Source organism: Dendrobates tinctorius, unplaced genomic scaffold (assembly GCF_039654945.1).
Source record: "Dendrobates tinctorius isolate UK_male_01 unplaced genomic scaffold, ASM3965494v1 ptg000049l, whole genome shotgun sequence".
Taxonomy (NCBI): domain Eukaryota; kingdom Metazoa; phylum Chordata; class Amphibia; order Anura; family Dendrobatidae; genus Dendrobates; species Dendrobates tinctorius.
The window spans coordinates 8,336,434-8,348,291 of NW_027361717.1; the positions used below are offsets into that span (position 1 = coordinate 8,336,434).

At 40.7% G+C, this 11,858-nt stretch overlaps 1 protein-coding gene across 1 annotated transcript; it reads left to right on the forward strand.

The window, feature by feature from the left end:
- Positions 1–4,920: 4,920 nt before the first annotated feature.
- On the forward strand, positions 4,921–11,624 carry LOC141091107 (C-C motif chemokine 24-like). Its single transcript, XM_073576468.1, has 4 exons — positions 4,921–5,096; positions 5,486–5,591; positions 7,699–7,776; positions 11,361–11,624. The coding sequence occupies exons 1-4, from the start codon at positions 5,027–5,029 to the stop codon at positions 11,389–11,391; spliced, it is 285 nt and encodes a 94-aa protein (XP_073432569.1). The 5' UTR covers positions 4,921–5,026; the 3' UTR covers positions 11,392–11,624.
- The last annotated feature ends 234 nt before the right edge of the window (positions 11,625–11,858 follow it).

An 11,858-nucleotide genomic window follows, 5' to 3' on the forward strand; every position in this document is an offset into this window, starting at 1 on the left:
GAACCTGCCTGTCAATTTATATCTCTCCCGGTCCCCTGTCACTGTAACTCCGCCCCCCATGACCAACGGTTTCTAAAGCCCTAAGCTGATGTCAAGTCCTTTTCCTCACACTCCCCCCTGCCACCTTGTGGTCACCCAGGGAAGCACCTATCACTTTTACTGCCCAGCTGTTATCCATTTGTTATAACTCACAAGTATGTCTGTCCGTCAGGTCACTGTCCCTACATCAGGGTAGCCTGGCACATAAGAGCCAATGCATGCTGCTGTGCTTGTGCAATGACCACCGAGTTGCATGGATTGTTACCAGTGCTAATTTCTGGGTGGGCACCCTGGTGGATCCCCTCTGCATGGACAACATGACATCCTTTCATCAATCACTGGAGCGGGATCAGCAAATGTGAGAGTACAAGTGCACGCTAATAGACACACTTCGTATGGCATTTCCACCTGACAGCGGGGGCTCAGTGGGAGTACAAGGCAGAGGAGGAATTCACCAACACAGCTGGGGCATCTGCACTACCTCGAAAGGGAGCGTTAGCATGGCCAAAATGTGGAAAACCTTCCTCAGCATGTCACAACATCTGGCACCACCATCCAAATTGGGCACATGGTCTGAGCTTGCCCTTTACGCCTTGGAGGTGCTGGTCTGCTCTGCGGCCTCCACAACCAATGTGAGCATGCTCACATTCATTAAAAAGAGCCAGGCGTGGATCTTATAGGACTAGTCCATACCTTTGGCTGACTAGAGAAGTAGACCAACCTCACAAAACCATTGTTAAGCTCCACAGCAATTTGTTCATTCTATTTGCCATTCCTAATGTTTTGGAGCCTTTTGCTACTTCCGCTTTTTCCACCTATACGGCCGCATCCACGTCTACCTCCTCCTCAACCTCCTCGTACATTTGGACATCCACCTCCGGATTCAAGATTATTTTTTTATTCTATTATATTTTAAAGGGTTTGTCCCATGAGCAAAGTTGGTTTTAATCAATACATCTTGGAATAATACGATGTCTACAATCTGATGTGTTTAAAAAAATATTCCTGTGCTGAGAAAATCTTATAAATGTGCCCCTGCTGTGTACCGTGCAATGGATGCATCTGACCATGCAATAACATGGTCTGAACGTACCACATCTCATGGTCAGGCAGGGGAGCAAAAACATATACAGACATTACATCACAAGATCGAAAATAATTCTTTCTTTGACGTGAAACATTTTTTAAAAACAGGTAAGACCCCGTTACACATAATGATGTCCCAGTGATCCCACTAACGATCCAACATGGATGGGATCGCTGGGACATCATTAGGCTGATCGCTGGTGAGCTGTCACATATCGCTGCTTTTGACGGGGCCTGTAGGAAAATGCTTTATCTCACAAAAAGAATCAGCTGTGATTCCATGCTGTGCTATCTGTATACTCTCATTTGCTTCCTCCCCTACCCAGGAGATGTGGTGTGATCAGACCACGTTCCTGTATGGTCTAACACAGACATTACACAGTACACAGCAAGAGAACATTTGTAAGATTATCTCAGCACAGGGACATTTTTTTAAACACATCCAATTGTAAAAATTATTATTGTTCCAAGATGTTTTGATTAAAATCAATGTTAAAATTAACTTTATTGGTGGGAAAACCCCATTAAGTAATTTGCCTATCCACATTCTTTGCATTCCCAAAAAGTGCGGATTATTACATGGCCTGTATACAGAGAGAGAGAGTGGCCAGAGGATTATTACACTATTATTACGGAGCCTGATTTCAGAGTACCCCCTCAAAAACAAACACAAAAACAGTTTTGGTTCTCTTCTTCTCCTCCACCTCTTCCATATATACCTCTATGTACACCTCCTCCTAGACCTCCTCCTCCACTTGGACCTCCGCCTCCTCGTTTCTTTTTCCTTTTTTATTCTATGTTACTTTAAATCATTTCCCTCTCTACATTTGTTTGCAGGGAAATTGTCTTGCTCTTAGCCCCATTTAGCTTCCTTTTGAAGCCACCTAGCCCTTGCTACTTCCGCCTTTTCCACCTATACGGCCGCATCCACGTCTACCTCCTCCTCAACCTCCTCGTACATTTGGACATCCACCTCCTGATTCAAGATTATTTTTTATTCTATTATATTGAAGCCACCTAGCCCTTGCTATGACCATTTTACAGCCATTTTAAAGCATCGACGTTTGGGTCCCCTTTGACTTCTATTGGGTTAGGCTTCAGGGTCAAGTTCGTGGTTAAGTTTGAATGCCGACCTGAACTTTGAACTACAGTTCAGCCAAACCTGACAAACCCCAACATCCATGGGTCCGTTCATCCCTATTCATTGCTCTTTCTAAGGAGGGCAATGGTTTGCAATTTTCATCCATAGATGTTGAAAGTCTTGTGGTTTTATGTTCTTATTAGTTGAAACACACCCTGTTGCTTCATACTACAGCTTCACACAGTGAACTCCCTCTGGAGTCTCTCATTAATACATGCTGGCAGCGTGGTGACTAATAATGGTAATGTCATTTTTATAAAATATCAAAAATTGGTGCTTAGATCATAGAATCATAGAATGTTAGAGTTGGAAGGGACCTCCAGGGTCATCATGTCCAACCCCCGGCTCAATGCAGGATTCACTAAACCATCTCAGACAGATGTCTGCTAGCCTCTGTTTGAAGACTTCCATTGAAGGAGAACTCACCACCTCTTGTGGCAGCCTGTTCCACTCATTGATCGCCCTCACTGTCAAAAAGTTTTTATTCTAATATCTAATTTGTATCTTCTGCCTTTCAGTTTCATTCCATTGCTTCTTGGTGGGGTACTATAGCGAAAATTAAAAAGAAAGACAACTTTTGGAGAAAGAGTTAACACGATTTTATGAAGTTGTAAAGGCAAAAACATCTATTTCTAGAGCATATATACACAAATCCTCAAGTAATGTAATGAGGCCAGACAATATATTGCAATGTGTAAAGATACAAATCTTTATTATAATTAAAAAAAAAGGTTAAAATTATCAAGCTTATTGAACGTGAAGAAACACATCTGGCCTCATTACATTACTTGAGGATATGTGTATATAAACTATCAGGAGAAGCCTGGTACCACCATTCATAACCACCTAAGGCAAGTGTTTCAAGTGTCATATACTTGAACTATTTAGTAAATGCTTTTTACAAGGATCACTGATCAGCCATATGGGATGTCTCTGTAGTTAGTATGCCCTTGGATTAGAGCAGTACTGGATCCTGAATTTAATGTGTTAGCATGAGGTTCCTCTGTTTCCTCTTACATTCCAAACTGTAACTCACTGAGCACCGGGACGGAAGTGACCGATGAGAATAACAGCAATCTCTGCACAGTTATGGATCACCTTATGAGGTGGATTTGTAAAGCTGTAGGTCAGGATGTGAAGTAAGGATAGGAGGCATTGATGTAGGGGTGTTGGATAGGCTGAATGGCATGTAGATGAGTGAGGAATCGTAGAGTTGGATATACTGGAAAGCATTTGGAACAACAGAGCTGGATATGAAGGGTGGCAGATGGAACAGTTGAAATAATAGAGCTGGATATGAAGGACAACACCTTTGAGCTGGAGAGCTGGACTGGCAGACAAACACTTTGACACAGTAGAGCTGAAAGTGCAGACATCACCTTGGAATGGCACAGCCAGATTGACAAACAGGTACGGTACTTCAAAGCAGTAGAGATGAGAGTGTGGAGAGCACCATGAAGCAGCAGAGCAAGATTGGCAGACAATCACTTTAATACAAATTGGAGCAGAAGCCAGTTGGAGGGCTGGATAAGTCTGGAAGATAAGTAGGATGCCATCTTGTTAGCAGTGTACCACTATCTGCCTACTCAAGCAGTGTGTAGCTGCCTAAATCAACCTTAAAGGGTCTAGGAATGTTACACTAGAGGTGCATCATTGTAACCCAACACACATGAGAGCAGAAAGAGCCGATGGCCGAGGAAGTATACCAATGTAGAGGCCTTGACAGTTGACTGATATGCCCAGCATTCTGCAATATAATGTTGCTCTGAAAACAACTGAATAAATGGATGAAAATGTGCAATTCCCTACAATTTCCTACAAGAGAAGTTTTACTAAGGTGTGAAATATGCATCAAGTTTCATATTATCTTTTATTTACGAATAAAACAATAAATATAAATGAGGATTATAATTCTATTTATGTAATTCTTAAAAGGTGATTCTTATCTGATAAAGTGGTGTATATTCCTAGGATATGCCAACACGATCGATCAGTTGAGTTTGACCGTTGGGACCCCGCATCGCTCTAAAGAATGGATAGGCTGCAGTGCTGATTTAGAATTGTGCCTGACAATGGTGCTCAATTGGTGGAACCAACTAGAGATGAGTGAATCCTTTGAATTTCCTTAAATTCACGGTTTTATGAATTTCATACACCTTCTGGATTAACCCATAATTTGATATAAGCTAATGAACTGTTAATAGACGCAGTTAACGGTGTGTATCAAACCTTGAAACACGTCTATGGTTCCTCTGTCTTCTGGTTTGTGCTGCCAAGGACTTGCCTTCTCCCTTGTCATCTGCCCTCCTCGTTATGTGATTTCATGCTCTCACTACTTCACGAACCCTCCAACTACTTGTTGCAACATCTTGGGTCCATGTGTCCACCCTGATCTGCGGCTTCATAAATGCAAATCACCAGGTAAACCTAACAGGCATTCACTGAATCCAAATGAAATAGTCATAAAAAGTAGTCAATTATTACAATGGAAATTGATTTGGAAATTAAATGATCAAATGATTACTTTTACACATTAATTTTGGTAAAAAAAAAAAAATGATTTGTCATTAAACATATTTCACCTGAATTTGCTGATGGCACGGATATATAGAAAAAAATTAGATCATTTCCTTTTTGTTTCATGAAGTTCCTCTTTACAAGTCTTAAAAGGATGGTGCTGTCAAGCGAAGATCACACCGCACAGCTGCTCAGTGTGGAAGAGTGAGGACACTACATACAAGAGAACTAGAACCCCTGAAGATGTGCACCATGAGAGTACTGCTGTGCTTAGCCCTGCTGGCCACATACGTGATGTGCGAAACTTCCATCGGTAAGTAGGGTTATTATGAAAACTGTCCAGCTTTTACAAGACTTTATGATGTGATCTAGGAGATAATCTGTGGATGAAGATTAGTTTTTCCAATCAATGCTACTATGGTTCTAGGAACATTAGTGAATTCCTAGAACATTACAGTTGATCCCACTCAGGTTTCTGCTTCTCACAAATAATAGATATTCTTCTTTACTAACTAGTTAGTTTGGTTGTAATTTGTAGGAACAGTGTGTGGATCATGGTATAAGCTCTGCATGCCAGTTAGTTGACCACCATACTCCATCGTCATATTTGTTGGAAGCCACTGGCTTTTTATATGAATTATTGTCATTAATCTCCAGTAAAAAATAACAAATTTCATCCTCTGTTCTTATTTTAATACACAGGCAAATTTAGTTCCTGCTGTACCAAGGTCTCGAGAGGCAAACCTAGAGATGTAATTGAAAATTTCATCATCCAAAAAGAAGACCTTCCATGTGTTCATGCGGTGATGTGAGTATTGTAAAAAAATATATTTAAGAAAAGTAAATGACATACAAGCCAAAGCTAAATGACCAATCATTATTTATTACATACTTTAAATCTTCGTAGTAACATATATATGCATACATGCTGATAATATGTAAAGTACATTTGTCATGACACAGCGTCTATGGTGCCTTCTCAGTAGGGTTGGTTGGAGGTAGCTAAATAAACAGGGTTCTCTTACAAAGCTGTCAAAATTAGGGTGACTTCACTGATGGCGGACATTCCTGCAAACTGTTCCATTCATCTGAATGAGCTTCTAGAAATTCAGGCTACACCAACTCCGTTCAGATAAATAAAATCATTTTAAAGGGAATCTGTCACCCCATTTTTTGAGTATAAGCTGTGGCCACCGCCATCAGGGGCTTATCTACAGCATTCTGTAATGCATTCTGTAATGCTGTAGATAAGTCCACAATGTAACCTAAAAGATAAGAAAAAAGAGTTATATTATACTCACCCCGGCGTTCGGTCCGGTCCGATGGGTGTCGCCGTCCCGTCCGGCGCCTCCCATCTTCATACGATGATGTCCTCCTCCTTGCTTCTCGCTCGGCTCCTGCACAGGCATACTTTATCTGCCCTGTGGAGGGCAGAGCAGAGTACTGCAGTGTGCAGGCGCCGGACCTCTCTGACCTTTCCCAGAACCTGCGCACTGCAGTACTTTACTCTGCCCTCCACAGGGCAGATAAAGTATGCCTGCGCAGGAGCCGAGGTAGAAGCAAGGAGGAAGACATCATCGTATGAAGATGGGAGGCGCCGGACCGGACCGCCACACCCACCGCACCCACCCCCGGTGAGTATAATCTAACGTGATTTTCTTATCTTTCAGGTTTAATTGGGGGCTTATCTACAGCATTACAGAATGCTGTTGATAAGCCCCTGATGGCGGTGGCCGCATCTTATAGGGCGAAAAAGGGGTGACAGATTCCCTTTAAGTCATAAATATGTTTGCAGAAAACCTGACGTGAGAAAAGTTACTCTAAAGTGAATAAAATATGCTTTGCAAAAAGGGAACCTGCCAACAGGACTTTACCAACCCTCCTCCCCCCAACTATTTATATGTAATAAAGCAAGATCTTTACATGGCCAGTCCATTCTTGTATTACTGAGAAATCAGCGTTTGAATTGATATGCAAATGAGGCTGAAGCCTCTGTCACTCCAGCTCTATTCCCTGTTCAGTGCTGCCTCCTCCCTCATGGCTAATAGTCTCTACGCTGTGTGATTTTGGTCAAGAAAGAGGAGAGGACATTACGTGTGGAATAGAGTTAATTCGAAAGTAGCTTTATATCTAAAAGTCGTTCTTCAGCCACCTCAGTTGCATATTAATTCTACTGCTAATTTCTCAGTAACGGGGGAACATACAGCCAGTACAAGCTATCAAATCCAGTAAAGGGAGAGCAGAAAGGGTTATATTTTTCTGACATTTCTTAAAGGTGTGGTCCAAAACTAACATTCATTTTAATCTTAAATCTCTGTCTATTTAATATAATTATAGAATCTTTTTGCTAATATACTTTAATTAAAAAGTCCCTACTGCTCTCTCACTATACTCCAACAGCTTTATTTTTATTTTTTACCTACTTACTGATTGATGACGCCTTGTTTAAGGACCCCCAGTGCATGCTGGGATACTCATTTGAGACTTCATCAGTGATGTCAGTTTCAATCGATTGGCTTGTCATTGCTCTACTGAGCATGCATCGGTTGTCAATTCTGATGTATGCTCAGTAGGACCTTGTCACTGTGCAATATCTTTTTTAATGTGCAGTGACAGTGCGCTCCCTCTCTGGCTCTGATGAGAAGTGACAAGTCGGCAAGAGAGTGCACTATCAGTGCAGATTGTAAGGTGAAAACTTGTCGAGCAGAGACCAGCCCCCACAAATGACATCAATCAGGAGGGAACAATAGGGAATTGTAGACAGACATTTAGGACTACAATAACCTTAAATGGAATTTCCACCTTTAAAAAACATGTTATTTTAGATCTCAAAACAGATTAGAAAGATGTATTGTTTACATAGATAAATAGATTAGATGAGACAGTAAATCAGTAACAATATGTTCTCCATTTAGATTCATCACCAATAAAGGAAACATTATCTGCTCCACTCCTGGCCTTCCCTGGGTGAATGCAAAAATAAAGGAAATCAGGTACGTTGCAAAGTCATTGAATTTTAAGTTGAAAATCTCACATCTTGTTAACAGTTTAGTCACACAGTTTGCACTGAAAACTCCCACATTCTACTATATATATATGTATATATTTTTTTTTATTTAATAATTGCTTTATATATTTTAATTATTGCTTATATCATTTATATTTTTTTATTTATCATTTTTATTATTGCATACATATATATATATATTATTGCTTATATTTTTTATTTTTTTTTAATCCTTGCTTTATCATATGCTTCTCTGCTCATATAATAACCTTTTATGATTTTCTCTTAGTATACACAACAGTGATGTGAAAGCTGTGACCTTCGGCCTCATTCAGACATCTGTGATTTCTCACATATACGCACAATATGGTCTCATATTCATATTCATCAATGTGCCAGTTTTTATCAGTGTTTCATCAGTAATTTTGACTGATCCAAACAAAGAAAAATTTGAAAAGCTTCTCCTATCTATTGCATTGTTAGTCATGCAGAGCACATGGATCCGTGACTTGTACGGGTAATTTTGATCCATGACCTACCGTATTTTTCGGACTATAAGACGCACCGGACCATAAGACGCATCACAAATTTTCAGGGGAAAAAAATTAATGCGTCAAATGAGGGTCCGTCTTACACTCCGAATTATTCAGCTTACCTGGGGGGTAGGGTGTGATATGGAACGCTGGTGGAGTGGGGTCACAGGAGGTGGTCTGGCTCATCCCTGGCTGGTGTAGCAGGTTCGGTGGTGTGGGGGCTCTGCCATTTTGTGAAAGCCCCCAAACATCCATCCTAGGCTGATGGGCGGAGATTTGGCAGATGATCGGTGGTGCGGGGGCTCCACCGGCATTGGTGGAAATCCCGGAGCCCCAGCACATCCATCCCGGATTGGTGCGGCTCTTTTGCAGGTGATCGGCGGTGCAGGTGCTCCACCGGCATTTTGTGAAAGGAGCCCCCGCACTTCCATTGTTGTAATGCTGATTTGAAAATGGCTGCGCACAGTGAGATCTCGGGAGACGAGATGTCGTCCCGGGAGACGAGATCTCGTCTCCTGAGATCTCACTCTGCGCATGCGCCGCCTCCGGCGGCCATTTTCCTGAAGCCCCCGCACCACCAATCATCTGCCAAATCGCCGCCCATCAGCCTCGGATGGTGTGTCCTGGTAAGTGCATCTGGACCATAAGACGCACCCCCATTTTTCCCCAAAATTTTTGGGGAAAAAAGTGCGTCTTATGGTCCGAAAAATACGGTAATCAAAAATGGACAAGTATCTGTGATTTTTTTACAGACACATGGTCCACAAAATAACAAGGATATATGAACAGTCCCATAAATTGTAATGGGTATGCGTTCTGTCTGTGGAAATCATAGGTAGGACATGTACATGATTCACGGACGTATCAATGAGGCCTAGGTTTGCCATATTATTAAATGTATGGAGCGCTGACTGGGACATCTAATCATCCACCACAACAGAAGTAACACACAGGACCACACTACATAGATGCCGATTCATCATTTGCATTCTTTTTAGTCACATTTCTATTTTTGACTTTTGGTATTCAATGACGTTTACTGCACAAAATTCTTCAAATTTGGAGCAAAGTAGAAAATGGACTTTTTCCCTGTCACTTATCATTTCTGCGAATTTTTAACCTAAAAAAGTCTCAACTTTTTCAAAATTGATACAACTTTTTTATTTAAGTGTACAAAATAAGTTTGGGGGGACACTGGAGTAGAGGTGCACCATAGAATCATAGAATCATAGAATCATAGAATCGCAGAGTTGGAAGGGACCTCCTGGGCCATCTGGTCCAACCCCCTGCTCAAAGCAGGATTCGCTAAATCATCCCAGTCAGATGTCTGTCCAGCCTCTGTTTGAAGACTTCCATTGAAGGAGAATAACCACTTCTCGTGGCAGCCTGTTCCACTCATTGATCACTCTAACTGTCAAAAAGTTTTTTCTAATATCTAATCTGTGTCTCCTCCCAATCAGTTTCATCCCATTGCTTCTAGTCTTTCCTTGTGCAAATGAGAATAAAGTTGATCCTTCTACAATGTGACAGCCCTTTAGATATTTGTAGACAGCTATTAAGTCTCCTCTCAGTCTTCTCTTTTGCAAACTAAACATTCCCAAATCCTGCAACCTTTCCTCATAAGACAGGGTTTGCAGACCGGTCACCATTCTGGTCGCTCTTTTCTGAACTTGCTCCAGTTTGTTGAGGTCTTTTTTAAAATGTGGTGCCCAAAACTGGACACAATATTCCAGATGAGGTCTGACCAAAGAGGAGTAGAGGGAAATAATGACTTCACGTGATCTAGACTGTATGCTTCTGTTAATACATCCTAGAATTGCATTTGCCTTTTTTGCTGCTGCATCACACTGTTGACTCATATTCAGTCTGTGATCTATTAGTATACCCAAGTCTTTTTCACATGTGCTGTTGCTTAGCCCTATTCCTCCCATTCTGTATATGCTTTTTTCATTTTTATTGCCCAGATGTAGTACTTTGCATTTTTCCCTGCTAAAAACCATTCTGTTAGTTGCTGCCCACTTCTCCAGTTTATTTATATCTTTTTGAATCCTCTCTCTCTCTTCTCTAGTATTAGCTATCCCTCCTAGCTTTGTGTCATCAGCAAATTTAATCAGTTTACCCTCAATTCCTTCATCTAAATCATTGATAAAGATGTTGAACAATACAGGGCCCAGGACAGAGCCCTGTGGTACCCCACTTGAGACATTCTTCCAACTGGATGTGCAGCCATTTACAACCACTCTTTGGGTCCGATCACTAAGCCACTTATGAATCCACCTAACAGTTGCCTTGTCCATTCCATACTTAGTCATTTTTTCAATAAGGATTGTATGAGAGACTTTGTCAAATGCTTTGCTGAAGTCAAGATATACTATAGCTACAGCATTTCCTTGATCCACCCAATCAGTGATTCTGTCATAGAAGGATATTAAGTTAGTCTGACATGACTTATTAGTTACAAACCCATGCTGACTCTGTTTAATCACTTCATTCTTATCCAGGTACTGACATACATGTTGTTTAATAATTTGTTCAAAGATCTTTCCTGGTATAGAAGTCAGACTCACCGGCCTATAGTTGCCTGGGTCCACCTTCTTCCCCTTTTTGAAGATAGGAACAACATTTGCTCTTCTCCAGTCTTCTGGGACTTCTCCTGTTCTCCAATTTAGAAAAAAAATTTTTTAAAAAGTCTCATTTGGTGAATTAGCCAAAAACATCTGGAATTGCTAGAATCCACCCACAAAGCAGGGAAAAAAAAAGAACTGGCAACCACATTTAAAATAGACTTAAAAAAATAACAAAACTAGAGTAATGAATTGGGTGCAAACAAAAAATGGAATAAAACACACAAAACAAGACAAAACACAGGTGCAACGCAAAGATGAATTAAGGCCATAGTATTTTACCAGCAACCCGTGAGGCACTTCTTTACACAAGGACATTATTTTTTTTTACATTGCTTTATCAAGTACAATTAAAAAGTGTCTTGTTCCTTTCTGTAATCTATTGTACTAACTGAAACTATCTTCATTTTAAGGAAAAAAAAGGAACAAGGAAATAACGAGTGAAAAAGGAAGAATAAGAAAGATGCACTCACCGGTGGAGAGTGAAATACAAGAACACTGCACAGAAAGAATGGATACTAGTAATTTATAAATATTTAATTTTAGGGCAGTTTGCTCTTTTGTTAATGTATTTCTAATATTGTGCCAAAAATATAGTATTTATTTTAATTCTGAAAGATTGTTGTTTTTGTGTTACAATATGTGCATTATAATAAAATTAATTGTGATATCTAAAATCAAGCTCTCATACTTGTATAGAAAAATAGTTATATGGGGTTTCCAATTGTCTTTGTGTTTATTCTATGTACAGTGGAGAAAATAAGTATTTGATACTAGGGCAGGATAGGGCAGCACGGTGGCTCAGTGGTTCGCGCTGCAGCCTTGCAGCGCTGAAGTCCTGGGTTCGAATCCCACCAAGGACAACATCTGCAATGAGTTTGTATGTTCTCCCCGTGTTTGCGTGGGTTTCC

Coding starts and splice junctions, on each gene's coding strand:
- LOC141091107 (XM_073576468.1), top strand. CDS start 5,027: ATGTGCACCATGAGAGTACTGCTGTGCTTAGCCCTGCTGGCCACATAC. Junction 5,097..5,485: donor GATGTGCGAAACTTCCATCG/GTAAGTAGGGTT, acceptor TTTAATACACAG/GCAAATTTAGTTCCTGCTGT. Junction 7,777..11,360: donor GCAAAAATAAAGGAAATCAG/GTACGTTGCAAA, acceptor CTTCATTTTAAG/GAAAAAAAAGGAACAAGGAA.